Below are 21,087 nucleotides of genomic sequence, written 5' to 3'. Positions count from 1 at the left end.
AAACTATTTCGTTCATTGATTCACGAAATGCAAAAAAAAAAAAAAAAACCGTTTCTTTCATTAATTTCATGAAATGAAAAAAAAAGCCTATTTCGTTGATCAATTCACGAAATGCAAAAAAAATAAATTAAAAAAAAATCATTAGTTTCACAAATTGCAAAAAAAAAAGAAGAAGCATATTTCGTGAATTGCGCAACAAAATGCAAAAAAAAAATAAAAAAAAATTGTTGCATTTCGTGAATTGCACAACGAAATGCAAAAAAAAAAAAAAAAATGTTGCATTTCGCTACATGTGTAGCGAAATGCAAGAATTCATTCGGCACCGGAACAGTGTGAGTGTGGGTATTTCGTTGGTTATCCAACTAAATATCCATTTTGGTCTAAAAAAAAAAGCATACTATTTTGGGCTAATGACTGCAAAAATAAGCCATTTTGGCTCCGGACTCAGTTTTAATGCCTGATTACTCCTATTCCTAATGATCTTGATATTTACTTTGCATTATTTTCAAGCAAGTATCGACCTATCAAATACATACAATTTTTTATAGAGAATAATATTGCTAATCATGTATATATTTAGTGAACTCTGGCGGTGGAGTGGTATATGGTGACACTCATTGTAGTAATTAAATGTCTTCACCGCTTTGAAAACTATAGGAACCAGAAGTTATGCTTGATTTATTTTTTTTGAAAGTGGGACTTTTTTTTTTTAGGTTGGAAATCCTTCATAGAATGAAAAATTCCTAATATGAGATTAATGAAACTTTGTACAATTGTACTCTCTCTATTTTTTTTTTTTGCTTAAACGAAAGGATTTTATTTATATATTAAGGTTCGTCCGTAGACATACATAAAGGAACTGATTTGTATCAAATAGTTCCACAAGCATCTCTATCTAGAGTAGTAGTTACAAAAGAAGGAGATGCTTCAAAAACATAAGGAGTGTTTCTTTCCATATAAGGTCCCATAGACTTCCTTCTGTATTCCGCCAGTAGATCTGCAACCATATTAGTTTCCCGGGGGTGTGGTGCAGCAACGGGCTCCCCAGTTGAAGTAGTAGTGACCTGTAATCAAAGAAGATATTTGTGTAATAAAGTATTACCATTCATAGAGTTTAATAATACATGCGAATCAGTCTCTACCATTAATGGCAAGAGATTTTTTGATTGAGCTAATTTTAGCCCATGTAGCAATGCTAGCAATTCTGCATGAAGAGCAGATCCAACTTTTACATTGCATATATAACCCATGATCCATGTTCCTAGATGATCTCGGAAGACTCCTCATGTGCCTCCATTTCCAGAAGTGGACTCAAATGATCCATCAATATTTAGCTTTATGAAACCTTCAGGAGGGAGTTTCCATAAAACAGGGATCACCTGCTTTGGAATAATGTTTGGCTTTGCTAATGCTAGGTGGAGGTATTCTAAAGCACCAAAGATAATATTATGTATGGTAGAGGAGATTCTAGGGGCGGGATTGTTTCCGAAAAGTTTATGATTTCTATTCTTCCAAATATTCCAAAGAATAATTGGGGTTAGTGTGGCCGTTGGAACTGAGGTGTTTCCATGTACCATACTCTGATCCTTAGAGGTGCATAACTGATGTAATTCGTTATAGAAATCGTGGTTTGGGATGGTTATGCCGAAGTGATTCCAAATTGGGATAGCTTTTGGACAAGAGGAAAAAATATGATTAGTATCTTCTTCAGTGTGTATGCATGATGCACAAATACTAGAGGTAATAATATTTCTAAAGAACAAGGAAGAAGCAGTAGGAAGTTTGTTATTAAGAAGAAGCCACATGAAAAATTTTATTCTCTACATTTAACGATAACATTAAAAAGAGCTCCGCACCATGGGGTAAAGCATTTGGAATGCTACATTATTTGTTGAAACAAAAAAATGCATAACCTTATTAAAAGCAGAATTGTAGTTGAGCACATGGAATGTTAGAATTGTAGTTGAGCATTTATTAATGATCATAAATCTTTCAAAAAAATATGACTCCCTCCGTTTCATTTTACTGGTTTGTCCTCAATATAAATAGAAGGTCCGAAATAGTTATTACTCTAGAAAATTAAGATATAATTAATTATTAATTTCACCTTTATCCTAACTCAATAAATGTGGAGATAGATTAATGTGGGAAAAAAAGATAGTAGTATTAAATTGAGATAAGGAACAAATAATATTAATAATTTAGTCAAATTATCTTTTAGTTAGTATTTTTTTAAAAAGCGTGAAAAAAAAATATGACAAGTAAAATGGACCAGAAGAAGTTTTATTTTCAGTCCATTTTACTGTTTTTAATGTTCTTAAACACTTCTCGAAAAAGTTATTTATCATTTTTAGTCATAATAGTGTCTATCTAAATTTTATCTATATCTTAATTATTATTTCACTAATTTATTTATTTTTTTAAAATATCGAGTATCTCGATAAAAATTCAATTTGCCAAAATTAATACTACCATATGAGACTGAATAGTATAATGACTAAAGTCGTACATGTTCATAAACAAACTCCCTTTTAAAGTATAAATAACCTAAGTCCTTCTCGCATCTAGCATTTGATACACATAAATGTTGGTACTTTCATTCCAAAAACGTAACTTAAAGTGACCCCTACATATTAGTCCAACAGCTTCATCCTCCTCTAGCTTTCTAACAACTTGTTCTTTTAAAAAAGAAAATTAATTATAGCTTTGAATACATATATTCGAAGAGTACTTTAATTCCTATACCTAACGTATCTAACTTGTCCATTTCCGTTATACATGCATTCCTAACAAAAAGACGGCAACATATACAACAATTTTAAATGTATTTCTGTCATTAAAATAACAGTTCAGTTGCTACCAAACAAACCTTTCTTCGATATTTACTATCTGGAATTTAATTATTTTTCTTCTACTTCATATACTTCCAAAAAGAGTACGCATCTTAAAAAATTCCGCTTACCATAGAAAATTTGTAGCACATACCAAAAAAATTCTGATCTTCTTTACATCAAAGAGAAAAATGGTCCTTTATCTTAGTTAGGCGGTTCAAAATAGTCTCTTAAGTATCACTTGAGCAGTTTTGATCCTTTAAGTTAGCCAAAAGTGAACACTTCTGGTCTTTGTCAGATATTTACCAAATTTTGATTGTTAATTTAATCTGATTTGTGAAAACGAATATTTAACGAGAACTCACATTTGGAGGTATGAATTTTGTAGTTTATGTTATTTTTTTTTTGTCTATTTCAAGAGACTAGAACAACTTTTTGAGGTGCAATTTCTGTTATTTTTTGTGTCTGATGTAGTTTTTTTCATATTGCGTTTTTTTAAGAGAATTTTTGATATTTCTGGTAATTTTTCCACAGTTCCGGAAAAATTTAGCAATAAGAGATTGATAAATATTTAACGGAGATCAAATGTGCTCACTTAAAATATAATTTCTCAGTTAAATCTACTACAAAAGATAAGGGACCATTTTTATCATTTTTTCTCAATAATTATGACTCAATTATTTAGAGTCCCAATATTGGTGTTCGATAATGTTAATGAACATTGGAGTAGAATTTACATCGATCTCCAGCAATGTTATCGTTCTTTACACAATCATAGATCTATTGCTCGAATTCACTTACCTATACCACGTGCTATGCTATTTTTTAGTGTTATTTCGAGACTTCACTGCGTTTACTTTTCTTTTTTCTTTATTTATCTACACATTTTGAGATGATTACTATTACGATATTTGGGTTTCTTAACCAAGATCAGTATATACTAATATCTCGGATATAACAATTCTTTAATCATTATTCAATGTTTATTCACCTTATAATAATAATAATAAAATGTGAGGGACATGTTATGTGGTCAGACATAAATGATAACGGTGGCGATCCATAAATTAGATGTTCAAGAAATATAATATGGACCAATAAAAAAACATCTGGAGCCAGAAAAAATTGCAGAACAAAATATATAATTTTTAGTACCACCGTGTATTTATGGAGGGTAAAGATATTATTTCCTTGTTTTTAAATACTTTAAATCAATTGAACAAAAGGTAGAAAATGATTATCAAACACTCTAAATATGAATTTATTGTTTGAATATTTTTTTGGTAACAACTGTAAATATGAATCTACCATTAATAACTTATTTGAATTTTTTTTACGTTATTTGAAGGGATTATTCTTGTGCTATTATTATTGGGGTTGGATTTTGATTTTTAATATTAAACTTTTATCCCCATATATATATAGCACCATCATATCCTTTTTCGGAAATATTACAAAGGTTTTTTATGTTTATATTTCTTACAAAGGAAATTTATTGATTTTTAATATTAAACTTTTGATTTTGTATTAGACGAGAGATTTAAATAAACGTAATAGTGAGCCTCTGAAGATTGGTGCTTTGCAATGTGCCGATGTAGTTCCCAAACTGATAGTTTAATCTATAGAAAGGATGACTTTGTTTGTCAATAAAAGAGCAATAGTTTCGCTCTCTAGCCGACTGATCTCATTTAATTTTCGTGATAAATTACATGATTAATTATGACGTCCCAAGTAATTATTGTAAAAGAGAAAAACCGAAGGAAATACATACGATACAGTATCAATACTACCATTTGTCAAAGGGTCATTATTGAGTTTGATTTTTGCTTACGAAAGAACCATAAAATAATTGGGCAAAAGGGTATTATTTTAATTCAAAGGTCCTATTCTGGAAATTAATTAACCAGTAATTAATCCATTTAACACGTAACCGTACTGACCGTTGGCAACAGGGTCTTTGGGTTTTGTTCTTCAGCTCCTTTGTCTTCAAGCCACCGTCGGTATATTATCCGAAATGACAATTTTATCCTAACACCATAAATTAGGTTCTCATAAATGAAGGGAACAAAAGTAGAACTATTAAAAGTTGTGGCGGATCAGTAAGTACTCATTCATCATAGGAAGTATTGGGTTGGAGTTTTGAGAATATGTATATAGCCTATTTGGTCAAGCTTATTTTTCTCTAAAAATATTTATTTTTTCAATAAGTGTTTATTTTAATAAAAGTGAGGTGTTTGGCTAAACTTTTAAGAGAAAATAAGTGCTCCTGGGGAATAACAGAAGCAGTTTTTCAAAAGCTAAAAGAAATAGTTTTTTGCCCATAAGCACTTTTGAGAAAAATACACTTAGAAATAATTTTTAAAAGCTTGATCAAATACAAAATGCTGCTCAAAAGTGCTTTTTAAATTAATGCCAAACACAAATTGTTTTTTGCTAAAAGTATTTTTTTTTATAAGCACTTTTGAAAAAAATAATTTTCAAAATAAACTGATTTTAAAAGTTTGACCAAACAGACTAGTCATCTTTAATAGGAAACGCTTCACCCCTAAAGTGAGACTTCCCGACACTAATCGAGATTAGTCAAGTCCCAAATAGATACATAAACATAAAAAAAGGAAAATAAGAGAAGGAAATAATGATTTACCGGCACGCGATCTTTTGCACCAAATCGATTTTTGTTTTGTTTTCATTTTTTTAAGAAGGGAATATTGATATGACAATTTATGAGTCTAAGTGTAGTCTCTATAAGGAAATAAAAGACGGATAATGGACCATTCACCTACAAGTGAGGGTCACCTAATTTCATTTACACCGACTGATTTGGCATTTTCCTTAAAAAATGGAAAGGAAAAATAAATTAAAGACAGTGTTCCCTGAGGCAATAGTTATTTTTTACATTTTTAGTTATATTGAATAGATTATCATTTAAACAAAACAATTGGGTTATGTTTTATTAATCCAACATGGTTTATTATTGACAACTCCATACTTGTAAAATCTTGGCGTGAGTTTGGTTTCAAATCCTAATTCGAACAAGAAGAATACGATATGTTAATGTGTCTTGATTGATTTACATCGTAGGATCAGACGTCAATGAATACATTAAATTATCATGTGGTTGAAAGATATCAATTTCCAAACATAATGATGTAGTTGTTAAGGACACGTTTTATCACTTAGCTAATAGCCCCTAGTACAATTGTTTTACTCATTCAATTATATTATCAAAATAATTTTTGATTTTACCAAAAGGAAACTTTTAAGGAATAGAGAAATTAAGGAAAGTTCATACATAGACAAGTGATTGTCTATTATTCTTGACACAGTAACATGATTGTGATTTAACAAAAAAATGAATATTACCAAAAATAATTGTTGAATAGATTGAAGATGTAGCAACAAACATTTTAGAAGACCCCAAAACAGAAAAAATAAGGATTTTGCATTATGCAATTTAGGTTGTAAAATGAAACCCCACCAGGAAAAGGTATTTGAATACAAAAACTAACACAAATTGATTTCGAACCCAAAAAATTATTGAGATTTTGGAATTTACAAAAAATGAAGAAAGTGACACTTTTTATCTTTTTGATTGGAATCAATTGACCGTGAAGCAAGATTTCGTTGAATAATTTGAAGGTCATTAATGTCAATTCGGAACTTAATAGTAGCAACACACTTTATTAATTATATATTGTGCAATTAATATAATAATTTTACTAAAAGATTTCACCTAATTCTGATCAGTCAGATTCTTGAAACAAGACAAGAAGCTTCCCTTTACTATATTTTATTTTCATCTTTCTCTTTCCCCGATTGTGGACAAATAAAACCAATAGAGCCATTTATTGTTAAAGAAACGAAAAATCAAAAGCCAATTATTTTGCCAAAGAAAAAAGGGGAAAAAAAAAACATAAAAGGAACATGATAACTATTTTAGACCGGTTTCTTTTAGGTAGCACGACGATTAGAACGGACCAGCTGGAGTAACAATTTAATTTTAAATTTGTTATTTTAATATTATTTATAGTTATATAAATATTTATAATTTATTTTAGATAATATCCAGTATAGTCTACATATCCAGTATAGCCACACAAGTGGAATCTGAGGAGGGTAAGATGTACGCAGCCTTATCTCTACCTTTGTGGCGTAAAGAGGTCGTTTCCAACGGACCCTCGACTTGAAAAAAAAAAAAACAAAGGAAAAAATAAATTTAAAGCATGATATCAAGAAAAATTTGGCAACACAATAATAAAAGCTTATGCACCAGCCTTAAAATCTTCATTTATTTTTAACTTTCATGTTTAGTCAAACACAAATACATAAATTAGGAAAGAGAGTACTATTTTGCCAAATTAAAAGAAAAAATAGTACTTTCTCTGTCCCAATTTATGTGATATGTTTTTTTTTTTGGCCAGTTAAAAAAAGAATGATACATTTCCTTAGTTGATAATAATTTAACTTTAAACTTTTCTTTTTACGCTTAACGAGATGATTTATAATCACACAAATATCTTTGACTTATTTTTTACCACAAGATTCAAATATCTTCCTTTATTTTTAAACTTCGTATCCTGTTAAACTATATCACATAAACTATGTAAGTACATTGTCACTATGGATGTGTTTGGTACGACGGAATATATTTCCACGTATTTTTGTATTTAATCAAATATATCACATAAATGAGAAGGGATGGAGTATTATTTTGCCAAAGTAAAAAAATAAAAAAGAAGAAATATTATACTAGTAATATAATATACAGTAGTAAGTAAATTGTCACTATGTGAGTACTCATTTTCAAAGGCAACTGTTATATATATATACACACACAAAAGAAGATACAGAGAGAGAAGAGAGAGACAGAAGCACTGTGTGTGTGTGTGAAATATAGAAAGGAAACGAAAAACCCACTTCAGATCTACTGATCTCTCTCTTCTTAAACACATTCTTGATTATTTTCACAAGCATTTCATGTAAAACCTCTAAAAATAGCAAAATAGCTCCATTTTAGTTCAATTTCAGTTCACATTACATCCACTCTGTTTAACTCACTGCCACGTGTCTCCTTCTCAGCTGCATGGTCATTTTCCGGCAGTGTTCGCCGGAGCTTCAGAAGTGAGCTCCGGCGAGAGTTTGGGGTGTGTGTTTTTGTAACAATGTGTTAAATTGAGGGGTTAAAAGTGAAAAAAATAAAATAAAATGTTTAAGTCTTCAAGATGGAGGAGCGAAAAGAACAAGATCAAAGCTTTATTCAAGTTGCAATTTCATGCAACTCAGGTACTATTATTACTCTCATTTTCACATTTTTTTTTGTTGACAATAAAAGAAATTAAAATGAAGTTTTAACAAATTTTTACATTCTTGGGAGCAAATTTTGTAGTCAAAGATTGGATTTTTTTTTTTTTGCATTGGAAATAAAAATGTGTAATTGAGTGATTATTTGCACTTCTTTCTAGATTATACAGTAGTAAAGGAAAAGAAAAAAGGGGGTGAAAAAAAAAAACAATTTTTTGATGTGTAATTTGATGTCCAGATTCATGAATGATACAATTTAATTAGTAGGGTAAATGGTTGATTTTTGTTAAAATGGAGTTTAAGGTCTTACATTGTAAAGATCTTTGATTTATACATCATATGATTCATATCATTCTGCATTTTCTTGTCAGTGGAGCTGTTTTCTGCTTCCATTTTCCAATGTACACTATTATGTATCAAAAATGTATTATACAATAATATACAAAAAATATACATTTTCTGGCTATTATTTTGGTGGGCAGCTATTTATACTTTTTTGGGAGGGGGGGGGAATGGGTGGTTGAAGGACTGACTGTTATGCATTGAATGAAAGTGTAATGGTTAATATGTATAGGTGTCACGAGTAATAGGAGATGCATTGATGGTATCTGTGGTCCCTGCTGATGTTGGAAAGGCAACGGTAAGATCAGAGAAGGCAGCGGCTCGTGATGGGAGTTGTTACTGGGAGAATGCAGTTTTCGAAACTGTGAAATTTGTTCGAGAGCCAAAGTCGGGGAAGATTCATGAGAGGATCTATAACTTTGTTGTGGGAACTGTAAGCAACATTTTTGGTTTATGATTTGTTATGTTATATTATGTCCTAATTATGTGAGTTAAATGAATTCTTTGTACGTGTACTTTGCAGGGTTCTTCAAAAGCTGGATTAGTTGGCGACGCTTCGATTGATTTTTCTAGTTATGCAGATGCAAATAAGGTGTCCTTGGTGTCTCTTCCTCTAAGAAATTCTAAATGTGAAGCTGTGTTGCATGTAAGTCTTTTAACCCTTTTTCAAAAAATATTTTAAAAATTGGTATTTTGTAAATTCTTCGCAATGTAATTGGTTTCTGTTAAATTATAGATTTCAATACAGAGGATTCAAGATTCTGCTGATCAAAGGTGCCATCCAATTTCTAGAAGTGTTTCATTTTTTTTTTTTTTTTTTTTTTAAATTTTTATGTGTGTTTAGTTCTTGATTGCAGGTTGAATCTAATGACTAAACAAAAGTTTCTGTTTTTGGTGTTTTTACAGTGTTGTCGAAGAAATCGAAAATGCAAAACTTAATACTCAGGATAAAAGCTTGAGATCACAATTAAGCAATGGTGATTTTGAAGACATACTTAAAGACAATCCTATTGAGGTAAACTCATCAAGACCTTGGTGTGATTCTAAAGGGAAAAACAGATCTGTCCTCAGATCTGGTCATATTTGGAATCCATATTTTGACATTGTTCTAGAGAGTTTTTAGCCAAATTGTCCTTTATGTATGGGTGTAGGTTTATTTTGGTCCTCTAAATATGATCCCGAGCATCATTAGTCCCTGAAGTTTGCTAAAGTGGAGCACCTTTGGTCCAACTGACATTTGAAAAACACTACTAAAAACACGGCAAAATTTGACCAAAAAATACCGACAGACTATCGGACCGACCAAGCTGTCTTGGGATCAATGTCTGAAAGCTTGTTATTGCACTTGGTTCTCGCGTGTGCACACTCACACACAGACGCATGCACGCACAAACATGTGTATATGCTGCATATATCAGTCAATCAACTATGCCTCGCTCTTGGTTTTCTGATTCTTGACTGACAAGATTGTGTCATTACTTGTCCTTTATTTTACAGGATGATCTCGCCAATAAACCCGCATCACAAAATGGTAGAAAGAATGGCAACTTCCGGACATCAAGCGAATCTGATATTACCCTTTCCAGTTCTGGAAGTAGCTCAGGGCTTGATACACCTTCTGAAGCCCCATTGAAGAACAACACGGGCCATCACGAGCAGATAAACTTTCCATCCTCTGTGAGTCATCTTGCTTTGGTTCCTCAGAAGCAAAATAGCAATGTCTCAACAACAACTGTTCCCGAAGAAAGTCCGGATGTACAATGGGAGTGGACGGATGTTGACAAGCTCAAAACAGAGTTCATAGCTATGGCTAGGCAGGCCGACATGACAGATTTGGAACTACAGACTCTTCGGAAACAGATAGTCAAGGAGAGCAAAAGGGGACAGGACCTATTAAAAGAGGTAGCTAGCTTGAAAGAGGAACGAGATTCTTTCAAGGAAGAATGCGATAAACTTAAAGCCTCACAGAGACATATGGATGAGACAAGGTCCAAAGACAGGTTGCTTTATGACAATGGAGATATTCAGGCTCTTGTAGATGAGCTTAGGCAAGAGCTGAATTACCAAAAGGACCTTAATGCCAATCTTCAGATACAACTTCAGAAGACGCAAGAATCAAATTCTGAACTAATTCTTGCTGTCCGTGATCTAGACGAGATGTTGGAACAGAAAAACCAAGAAATCACTAACCTATCCAACAAATCGATGAACCCCGATGATGCTGAAAAGTTTCCGGATGTTATCTCCAACTCCAAGCATGAAATGACTGATGAAGATGATGAAGAGCAAAAAGCACTTGAGCAGCTTGTGCGAGATCATACCGATGCCAAGGAAACACATGTGCTAGAGCAAAAAATCGTGGACCTACATGGCAAAATCGAGATCTACAGAAGAGACAGAGATGAGTTAGAGATGCAGATGGAGCAACTTGCGCTTGACTATGAGATACTGAAGCAAGAAAACCATGACATTTCGTACAAATTGGAGCAAAGTGAGCTACAGGAACAATTGAAGATGCAGTATGAATGTTCCTCTTCATATGCCTCTGTAAGTCAACTGGAATCCCAGATCGAGAGCTTGGAGAATGAGCTGAAGAAGCAATCTGAAGAACTCTCCGACTCTTTGGTCACGATTAGTGAACTCGAAGCTCAAGTGAGGAACTTGGAGGAAGAACTTGAAAAGCAAGCCCAGGGATTTGAAGCTGATTTAGCGGCGCTAACTCTTGATAAAGTTGAACAGGAGAAGAGAGCTATAAAAGCGGAAGAAGCCTTGAGGAAGACGAGATGGCAAAATGCTAGCACAGCAGAGCGGCTTCAAGAGGAATTTAAACGGCTCTCTGTCCAAATGGCATCCACTTTTGAGGCTAATGAAAAATTGGCTAGCAAAGCGCTGAATGAAGCTAATGAATTCCGCTTAGAGAAAATGCACCTTGAAAATATGCTCCGGAAATCGTCCGAGGAGCTTCAGTCAATCAAAGACCATTATGAAGTTAAGGTTTTCGAGCTTTCCAGCCAGGTGAGTAAAATGTCAGGTCAAATAGAAAAGTTGCAGACAGAAGTTGAAGAAAAATCAACCCAAATAGAGAGACAAGAAGAGCTTGCCAAAGAAAGTCAGCTGCACCTTTCGCAGAAAATTATAATCCTTGAAGCCGAGATTGAAAATCTTCTAACAGACAAGAAAATATCTCCTGATCATGAAGAACAGAAGAATAGCCTGATGGCAGAAATGGACAAGCTGAGGACATCAATTAAAAATATGGAAATGCTTGTCGAACAAGGTCAAAATGAAAGAAGTGAAATGGAGACTAAGCTTGCATTAGTGAGAAAAGAAGCCGAGGAGTCTCTTAAGGAATTAAACAATATGAGGTCTCTTAAGGATGAGAAGGAGGCATTAGCCGGGAAACTGCATGCAGAAGTAGATAACCTTAAGTCCAGGTGCAATGAGATGAAAAGGATGTTGTTTGAGGACGAGGTGGAGAAAGAAAAATTGAAAAAACAGGTGTCTCAATTAAAAGGTGATCTGAAGAAGAAAGAGGATGCATTTAATGGTCTAGATAAAAAGCTCAAGGATGCTAATGGTCGATTAATAGCTTCTAATGGAATGAAAACAACATCAAGGAACAGCAAATCCATGCCCGCATCTACTGGCTCAAGAGAGGTTGCAGGTCTTAAAGAGAAGATTAAGTTGCTTGAGGTAAATATTTACCAGCATACTCTACCTGAATGCAGTTCTAACCTCAATATTAGTTGCCATCTGTTACATATTTTTGATTCTTACTATATACGAAGATTTTCTTTATGTACTTCTAATACTAATATTTATGTGTTCCTTCTCGCTCAAGTCTTATGTGAATTAGTTCTTGAAATAGCAACTGGTCTTAATTCTGTATCAAATTTTAATGACCAACAGGGTCAAATCAAGCTGAAAGAAAGTACACTTGAAATCTCAACAAATTCATTTTTGGAGAAGGAAAGAGATCTTCAAGACAAAATAGAGGAGTTAGATAGAAGACTAGAAGAACTCAGTCAGAATGCAGAAAGGCTCTCTGAACAAGAGTCCCGAAAGGTCAGCTCCAAGCCATCTAACTCGTTGTTTAAGTTACTTTAGTAAATATCAGCAGCAAACTGTTTGTTCTTCTCTTGAGAACTTATAAACTGCTCGATATAATAACAAATTGTGAGCATACACTTATTATTGCAAGGTTATGGCTTAAGTACCGAAACTCGGTTCAATTTTGAATTGACACATGCAATTTTAGCACGTATTACTTTCTTAGAATAGCATTGTAAGTGCTTAGTTCATATATGATACAGGTGATTGAAGAAGTTCTAAGTCCAGGATCTACGATGTTTGCAGAAGATGAAAGTCCCTGTCAAATGTTGACAAGGAAGAGGTACGAGTTCTCATATTATTTTTAGCTTTTTCTTTCAAATCAAGGTCGGATAGTTTACAAGAAATATGAATGTGTCCTTTCTTTATCATTTTGCTAATTGGAATACCTTTGTCCTTGCAGCTGCAATGTTTGTTCACTTGACAAGGAAATTGAAGCCTCAGCATCTAATACAAGACATCTCGAGGAATTGTCCAGCGAAATTGAACTCCTGAGGCAGAGGAACAAGGTAATGGAAGATGAACTGAAGGAAATGCAAGAGAGATATTCAGAAATAAGCCTCAAGTTTGCTGAGGTAGAAGGAGAAAGACAACAGCTTGTAATGAAATTGCGAAGACGCTAAAAAGAGAACCCATAAGGCAGTTCCAGGGAGATGATGAAACCAGGTTTTTTCTGCCAGAATATTAAATGTGAATTGTACCAAAAAGAAAAAGAAAATTTAAAATAAATGTATATTGGTGAGATATTTTTCTCTTTTCCCATTTTTTTATATTTTGTCTGTAGCATATAGTGTTTGACTTTAGCTCTACATATTATACAAGAATGTAAAGTAGTTCACCAAATAGGTTATATATCTCACTTACAAGTTGTGTAAGAGTACTTTCAGTTGTTTCTGTGAGTAGTGACTGGCAATGTCTTCTGTTTATGAATAGATGTTTTCTTTTCTTTTTTGGTTTCATATTTCATGGACAGAAATCTTTCATTCTTTGATCTACAAAATAAGAATATTGGTACTAGCTATTTGATCAATGGGAGTAGGATATCTTTACCAATGAGTTTATTTTGGCATCAGTTTGACTTTAACATTTCCAAAATAGAATTTAACATATATATCAGACTACCTCAGGGCCAATTGTTAACCTTATATCAGGGAAATGGAGGAGTTTTACCTGAATAAAAGGTGAAACTATGGAGTAACTATTTTCTAGTGCCGTTAGGAGGTAGCATATATCTAGTGGAATAGTTGAAGTGTGTGTAATCTGATCTAGACACCATTGTTATAAAATAAAAAAGAAAGCTAGTATATAACTATAATCTGTGATGTGTTATAGCAGGACTGTAGAAAGAAATATTATTCTGAACTACAGTGAAGTTACGGATTCACTTTGCTGCCATAAATAGGAGTAAGGCCTAGAGAATGTGTATAAAATGGTTAATAATCTATTACATCAGTTAGATTTTGTTCCAATTTGTGTGTCATACATATATCACAGGGTGCCGGAGGTGGGGGGTTGGGCTAACCTCTGAGAAATATTGAACTGTGTATCCCTCTAAGTAAGTGTAGGGATCCAATTAGTCTAATTTTTCTAGTTTGTTAAACTAATGTAACTAATTTTATATCAGTCATGCTGTGTGAATTTACTTGCGTCATGTGCACTGTTCTCTGCTTATATACAAATGGAATATATCAAAGCAGAAATAGGAAAATAATTTTATTTTCATTTCGTTTATATAAAAATGAAATAGGAATATATATATATATTTCATTCATGTACCAATGAAATATTTCGTGGATTGTTCCACGAAATGCAAAATAAAAAAATAAAAAAAACATATTTCGTGGATTGTTCCACGAAATGCAAAAAAAAAAAAAAACAGTTTTATTTATATTAACGAAACTGTTTTATTTTTTAATTTAAAACTGTTTTTTTTAATTTTTATTTTGCATTTCGTGGAACAATCCACGAAATATAAAAAAAAACAGTTTTTTTATATATTTTTGAAATTTATCTTATATATATATATATATATATATTCCAAATTGATTAAAAGCCATTTTTTAATTTTTTTTAAATATATTTTTCAAAAAACTTAGTGTTTAACTGTAAGGTTATTTTAGTCAACTTTATATATCGAGAAAATTAGTCAGCTTTATTTTCAAAAATTGAAACCGCAGAAGTGAAATTGACATTCACAGATACATTATCCCTGGATTTTTACGTTGAAATCTATTGCGTATCATCATCTTATAAGTAAATAAAACTGAAAATTTCATGCCAATTTGGGGAAAAATTGAAATTGAATGTGATAAAAGGCGTTTTTTTAAAAATCGGCTCGGCCAAACCGCCTTGCGGCAGTTTGCGTGCATAGATCTCGGAAAAATACCCAAAATCAAAAAACAAATCGCGTAAATCGGACGTCCGAGCGCAAAGTTATGACCATCTAAAGTTTGACGACTTTACAACTAGTTTTTCTCCCTATATTTTTTAGAATTATATTTATATTTAAAATAAAGTTATGTCTTGACTTTACAACTATATTTTTTTTCGTTTATTAAAAAACGAAATAAGATTTTTTTTATTTCGTGAATATATAAATGTTTTTATAAATGAAACACAAATATATATATATATATTCATCCTATTTCATTGGTACATGAATGAAATATATATATATATATATATATATATATATATATATATATATATATATATATATATTCCTATTTTTTATTTTCCTATTTCGTTTTTTAATACACGAAATGCAATATATATATATATATATATATGTATATAATTTCCTATTTCGTTTTTTTATTCACTAAATACAAAAAAAAAAAAAAAAAAACCTATTTCGTTCATTAGATTACGAAATGCAAAAAAAATAAAAAAACAAATCAATTTCCTTCATTAATACACGAAATAATATATATATATATATATTTTTTTTCCAATTTCCTTTTTATACGAACGAAATTAGAAAAAAAATTATCCTATTTCGTTTTTTAATACACGAAATGCAAAAACAAAAAAAAATTATAATTTCCTATTTCTTTTTTTATTCACGAAATAAAATAAAAAAACATCTATTTCGTGGATTGTGTCATGATATGTAAAAAAAAAATCATTTTTTTCACGAAATTTAAAAAAAAAAAAAAAAAAAAAACTATTTCGTGGATTGTTCCACGAAATGCAAAAAAAAATTTAAAAAAAAGCTATTTCGTGGAACAATCCACGAAATAGCAAAAAAAAAAAAAAAAAGAGTTGCTGCTATGAACAGTAACTGGGAATGATCAACGAAATACCCATTTGGGTATAAAAAAAAAAAGACAGCCTATTTTGGTGTAATTGCTGTAAAAATATGCCATTTTGGCTCCGGACTCGTGACTAACCTCTGCAACAAGTCTGCCATGTTGGTTCACAATCTTAATTGATGTTGTGCCGAGGATAATGTTATAACAACTTGATTCAGAATTACATCCCAATATAACATTATAGTAGTCCATATTATCTCCCCTACGGACATTGTGAATTTTCTTCACTTGAAACCACGGTATCTCCTTACTAGTCACTCCATCATAACTCCATTTATAGCCCTCCCAATGGCCAAAAACTGGAACTTTCTGAGGAAAAATGCAGAAAAATGTAAGTATCCTTGAGGATATAATAGTAAATAAAAAATTTCTAATAGTTCAAATTTTTAGATAAAGTGGTCACACAATTCAACATGGTGCCCTACAAAAAGAACAAGAATTAGCTACAAAATTCGTCGCTAAAATAGCTCGTAGCTAACAAGATTATTTGTAAATATGTCGCTAATCCGTTATTAAATAGAATAAACAACAATTTTTTACTGTTTAGTGACAGAAGTTGTTCTTTTTTTTTTTTTTTTTTTTTTTTGGGTGTGGTATCATAGCAGACAACATCCTGAATTCAAGTCTCCTCGCCAATAATTATCAGAAAGAAGTTTCACGTATTCGACTTACAATAAAATAATTTTTACATGCTCGGCTTGTAAAAAAGAATCAGTCCGGCAGGTGAGGGGCCAACCCTATGCTTACCCTATTTCGAATAGAAAAGAGCACTCTGCCATTGGAATCCATGAGATGGACTTCTTTGCTACGTTTTATGTTGTAGTTGTCAATTCGATAAACAATTTGGCCTTTTGAGTCATAAACAGTGCATCCATTTCCATGGTAGACTAGAGATTTCATCCACAAAGTGAATATTTCTCTACTTGGGCTCACATAACAGTTAGAGGAATTAATAGAAGAAGAAGAAGAAGAAGTTGTACTTAGGTTTGATTTGTTATTGTAAACTTTAGCCATTGACATAATAGGCTTAATTTAGAGAGTGAATTGGAAATATTCTGAGGGGAAGAAGACACTAGAAAGGGGTATATATACTCCCGAAAGAATAAATATGATAGAGAACCATGCAAGTACTAAAGTTTTTGAGTTTCTTGGTTACTTCTCACTGGCTAATTGCAAGAAACGTGTAAATATTAACTTACTTTCGATCTTTTATTTTTATAGCGGTGTTAGAGGTACATCTTGACTGTATTACACCATACATATGCTACATCCCATCAACACAACTAGGCAAATTAAAAGAAATCATTTTGAATTTCTTATTTAACCTGTAATTTAAACGCGATCCCCAAAGTCAACTAAAAAATGCAAATTTCCAACGGAATTCATTGACAATTCCCGTGTCGAAAACGTTTTCAACGAATTTCCCCTCAAAATCTCATATTTTCAACAGTGTTCCGACAAAAAATGGAAATTGACTGTTAAGCCACATATCTTGAATGCTAATATTATCCCTTTTTATTTATTCCCTATAAAAAGTAGAAAAAGGATGTAAAGGAAACAAAGAGGGAAAAAGAAGGGAATATATGCAAAAGTCAAATTCTGAAACACGCTAGACATATATGGGGATTGGTGGTTGACACTTTGCATACATTAGTGTTAGTGCTATTCCTGTGTTGCACTTGAGGCGGGGGTTTCTTTTTGGCTATAATTTACAAACCGCCAAGAAGAAAGTCTTTAGATGCTTATACTTTTAAACATTGTACATGTGTACTCATAAACATAATATCGTTATATATCAGAGCTGGAGAGTTCTAATAAGCGTTATATATTAGCATCTTCTAGCTGTACATTGTACATGTGTACTCATAAACATAATATCGAACTATATTCCAATCAAAGGACAGACGTACTAAGGAGAGACAGGGGAGTGTTTGGTCAAGATTTTAAAATTTTCTTATTTTAAAAAGTGTTTTTGTCAAAAGCGAAAAAGTTTTTTTGGGGATTCGCAATTTGGTGTTCTGCTAACGAATTCAAAAAGTATTTATACGATATTAGAACAATAATTTGTGTTTGACTAAGGTTTCAAAAATGTTATTGGGGGGAAGCTATTTCTTTCAGATTATGAAAAGCAGCTTTCCAAGGTTAATATTCAAAAACACTCATTTTTTCATATAAGATTTCGATAATTTCAAAACAATTTCTTCTTCTTTCTCGAGCGTTATCTCTCTTACACACACATATGTAAAGTCTATGTGCTTTGAACTTAGACAACCGATTTTGTCATAATATATTTCTTGGGGTGTAAATGGTTTGATTCAATTAGTTATATAAAAGAAAAAAAATATATTATACCAATTTTTCTGATTTTTGTATTGTGTATAATCAAAATTAGACCTTTTGGAATTGTTCCAATAAGCTTGATTTCTCTTTGTTAGGATGTTTCATTTATTATGTAAAAGAATAACAAATTTTAATACTGAAACGTAAAGCATAAATTGAGACGGTACTTGAATCACACTTTATGTCATTGCATGATGTGTCTGATAGAATATATACTAACTACCGTCCTCTGAAATTATATTCCTCTTAAAATAATAGGCTATAAGCTCCTCCTCAATAATAACTGTCATGTCTAACCGGAAAATTAAAGTTAATATTAGATATTAATGCATAAATTAACCATGCTAGAAAATTCAGTTACGAAATAATTTAGATGGTGAAGATGTTGTCGACGGTGAACTAATATTGCATTATTTTACATAGAGGAATGGAGAGAAATGAGAATTGCGGAAAATCGAACAATATACAATATTTGCCTCATGTAACACGTTGGAATGCACCTTTAGTTTAGTGGTTGACAAGTCAAATTCTGGTCACTCCCTAGCTAGTATATGGTGTTAAAGGTTCAGTTTGCACTAAATAAAGTTGCATACATATTATATAATCCAGTGAGCTTTGATAACAAGAAAAGGATTTTTTATCTTAAATACATTTTTAACGAAGTATTGAGTCAATAAAACAGCGGAAGGGGTATGCGTATTACGAATATATATAGGAATATTTGATTTGATTGACACCCTTTATCCTGCATTATTTGTGATTAGTATAGTAGTAGTAGTAGAATCAATGTGCCAAAATCCCAATATAACACGAAAGAGAAAGATATGGAAGACTTAAAAGAACTCGAAAGAAATGCTAACCCTTTACATTTTAAAGTAAAATAATCGTCAATGTGAGAATATTTTACATTATCAAAGTCACCCAAAGGATATAAAGCCTTTCTAAAATTTGGGATTGTAATTTTAAAAATAAGATTAGTTATCTTGTACCAGCGTGAGAGATAAACCATACTCCATTTATAGCCCTCCCAATGGCCAAAAACTGGAACTTTCAGAGGAAAAATGCAGAAAAATGTAAGTATCAGTTGAGGTGAGCCACCATTAGATCATGGCGGTCTCTTCTTCTTTAGTTGACTTAGTGGTATTCCGAGCTGCGTCTCGTACTTTGTATTCAGACTAGTAGTTTCGTGATTTAGACATATTTTGAGATTTATGGGAAAAGTCGGTATTTGAATTTCGCTTCTGCACTTATCTTTATATTATGAGACTTTGGGTATAATTCTTCCTTTTCTTTTAATTATTCAGATGCTTAGCTTAGAGAGTTCGCCTCACGGGTAGAAGTTCGTCAGGTGCCCTGTCGCGGCCTAAGTGTCGGATTTGGGTTGTGACATGTGACGGCTATGAATAGCTGTAGCCTGTGGAGTTACTTCAGTTAGCTAAGTTTTCTATTTTCTCTCTTTACGTATTTCCAAATTGGGTGGTAAATTCTTCTTTCAGGAACCTTTATCTGTTAGTAGATTACCAGTTTTATCCCAAAGTAAAAAAGCAATAATTTGTAATACAATTGCATTTCAAAAGCGCGATCTAAATTGCATTTAAGAAGTACAATCCGATAAATTAGTTGTAACACCCCGTACCTTTAACGTAAGCTTCGACCATGATCCTAGGCTTAGAAAATCAGATAAAGAATGTGGAAATTGGAATTTCCCTGTTCAGTTGTAAGATGGGGGTTTATGCCCATGAACAGTGACCGTATTTCAGTATACGGGCCGTAATTCAAGTCGTAAACTGGTACCAAGGATTTCTGAGCATTCTGGAATTTGGCATTTGGTTGTCAAATGGTTAAATACAGACTGTATTTCAAAATACGGCCCTTATTTCAAAACTTATTTATAATTTGGGAAAACTTCCTTGATGAAAGTTGTAGACCTTTGAAATACCTTTCCAACGGTATATTATGGGGGTCAAACGGACATCTGTGCAAAGAGTAATGACCATTTTACTGAAGAGACGCAGTGCAGTCCGTATTTCAAAATACGGCCAGTATTTAACTGGGCAGAAATTTTAATTTTCCATAACAGTATATATTCGTCCGTATCAGTTCACATCATTATTTTTCATTCCTTCAAGCCCTAGAACGACCTCCTACCCTCTTCCATCATCAAGAACACCAAGGTAAGCCTACTCTAATTATTCCAAGTCAATTCTAATACATATCCTTATAATCTAAACAAGAAATCATCATTCCTAAACTAGGGTTTTCAAGAAAACCCATCTCAAGGTTCAAGAATTCAAGATTTTGGAAATCTTCTTCAAAGCTCAAGTCTTTAATTCAAGTTTTTGAGCGACTAAGGTATGTAGAGTTACTATCTACGTGTGGGAACATCATTGTTCTTCCCCACGCCTCATAATCCATAAATTATGATTCTTTACAAAACTAGGTTTTTATTCTATACTATGCTCATGATAACCCTAGGTCCATGTCCATGATTATATTATGTATGAATTGCTATGATTCTATCATTGTGTTCTTAATAACTCCATATGATTATTGAGAATCAGTCTGTAATCCATGAAAACCCATATCTTGTATTCCATGGGTTCTTGCATGCATGTTTTTGACTAAGAATGATTGTTTCATGAATATCCTACACGTCTACAAGTTTTCATGCAACTGTATTATATAATTACTTTCATGCTATGATACAAGATACATACATACTAAATACACGTTATTTCATGAAACCATATTTACAAGTTATTTCATGAAACCATGTTTACAAGTTATTTCGTGAAATCATGATTACAAGACAAGTGCAAGTTAATTCACGAAAATCATGGGCTTCTTAG

At 32.2% G+C, this 21,087-nt stretch overlaps 2 protein-coding genes across 3 annotated transcripts; one reads left to right on the top strand and one right to left on the bottom strand.

Annotated features, from left to right (window-relative positions):
• Positions 1 to 805: 805 nt before the first annotated feature.
• Positions 806 to 16,976, bottom strand: LOC132638099 (protein LURP-one-related 11-like). Its single transcript, XM_060355082.1, has 3 exons — positions 16,646 to 16,976; positions 15,977 to 16,207; positions 806 to 1,064 (listed from the first exon to the last, which is right to left on the bottom strand). The coding sequence occupies exons 1-3, from the start codon at positions 16,916 to 16,918 to the stop codon at positions 870 to 872; spliced, it is 699 nt and encodes a 232-aa protein (XP_060211065.1). The 5' UTR covers positions 16,919 to 16,976; the 3' UTR covers positions 806 to 869.
• On the top strand, positions 7,666 to 13,543 carry LOC132634932 (uncharacterized). 2 transcript variants are annotated; one of them, XM_060351114.1, is made up of 9 exons: positions 7,666 to 8,114; positions 8,707 to 8,907; positions 8,998 to 9,120; positions 9,211 to 9,248; positions 9,381 to 9,489; positions 9,972 to 12,167; positions 12,384 to 12,539; positions 12,788 to 12,867; positions 12,988 to 13,543. In XM_060351114.1, the coding sequence occupies exons 1-9, from the start codon at positions 8,037 to 8,039 to the stop codon at positions 13,205 to 13,207; spliced, it is 3,201 nt and encodes a 1,066-aa protein (XP_060207097.1). In that variant the 5' UTR covers positions 7,666 to 8,036; the 3' UTR covers positions 13,208 to 13,543. The 2 variants fall into 2 exon arrangements, with proteins under 2 accessions (XP_060207097.1, XP_060207098.1); XM_060351115.1 differs by having other exon boundaries at positions 8,686 to 8,907.
• Positions 16,977 to 21,087: the final 4,111 nt, after the last annotated feature.

Source organism: Lycium barbarum, chromosome 4 (genome assembly GCF_019175385.1).
Source record: "Lycium barbarum isolate Lr01 chromosome 4, ASM1917538v2, whole genome shotgun sequence".
Classification (NCBI taxonomy): Eukaryota; Viridiplantae; Streptophyta; class Magnoliopsida; order Solanales; family Solanaceae; genus Lycium; species Lycium barbarum.
Note: the sequence above shows the minus strand (reverse complement) of the source record. Positions and strands in the feature narration are given on the sequence as shown.

What these genes read in the sequence shown, in the direction of transcription:
- LOC132634932 (XM_060351114.1), top strand. Translation starts at nt 8,037, where the DNA reads ATGTTTAAGTCTTCAAGATGGAGGAGCGAAAAGAACAAGATCAAAGCT. An exon ending in TGCAATTTCATGCAACTCAG is followed by an intron (nt 8,115 to 8,706) that starts GTACTATTATTA and finishes TAATATGTATAG; the next exon opens with GTGTCACGAGTAATAGGAGA. An exon ending in CAAGATTCTGCTGATCAAAG is followed by an intron (nt 9,249 to 9,380) that starts GTGCCATCCAAT and finishes GTGTTTTTACAG; the next exon opens with TGTTGTCGAAGAAATCGAAA.
- LOC132638099 (XM_060355082.1), bottom strand. Translation starts at nt 16,918, where the DNA reads ATGTCAATGGCTAAAGTTTACAATAACAAATCAAACCTAAGTACAACT. An exon ending in TCTTTTCTATTCGAAATAGG is followed by an intron (nt 16,208 to 16,645) that starts GTAAGCATAGGG and finishes ATTTTTCCTCAG; the next exon opens with AAAGTTCCAGTTTTTGGCCA. An exon ending in ATGGCAGACTTGTTGCAGAG is followed by an intron (nt 1,065 to 15,976) that starts GTTAGTCACGAG and finishes CTTTGATTACAG; the next exon opens with GTCACTACTACTTCAACTGG.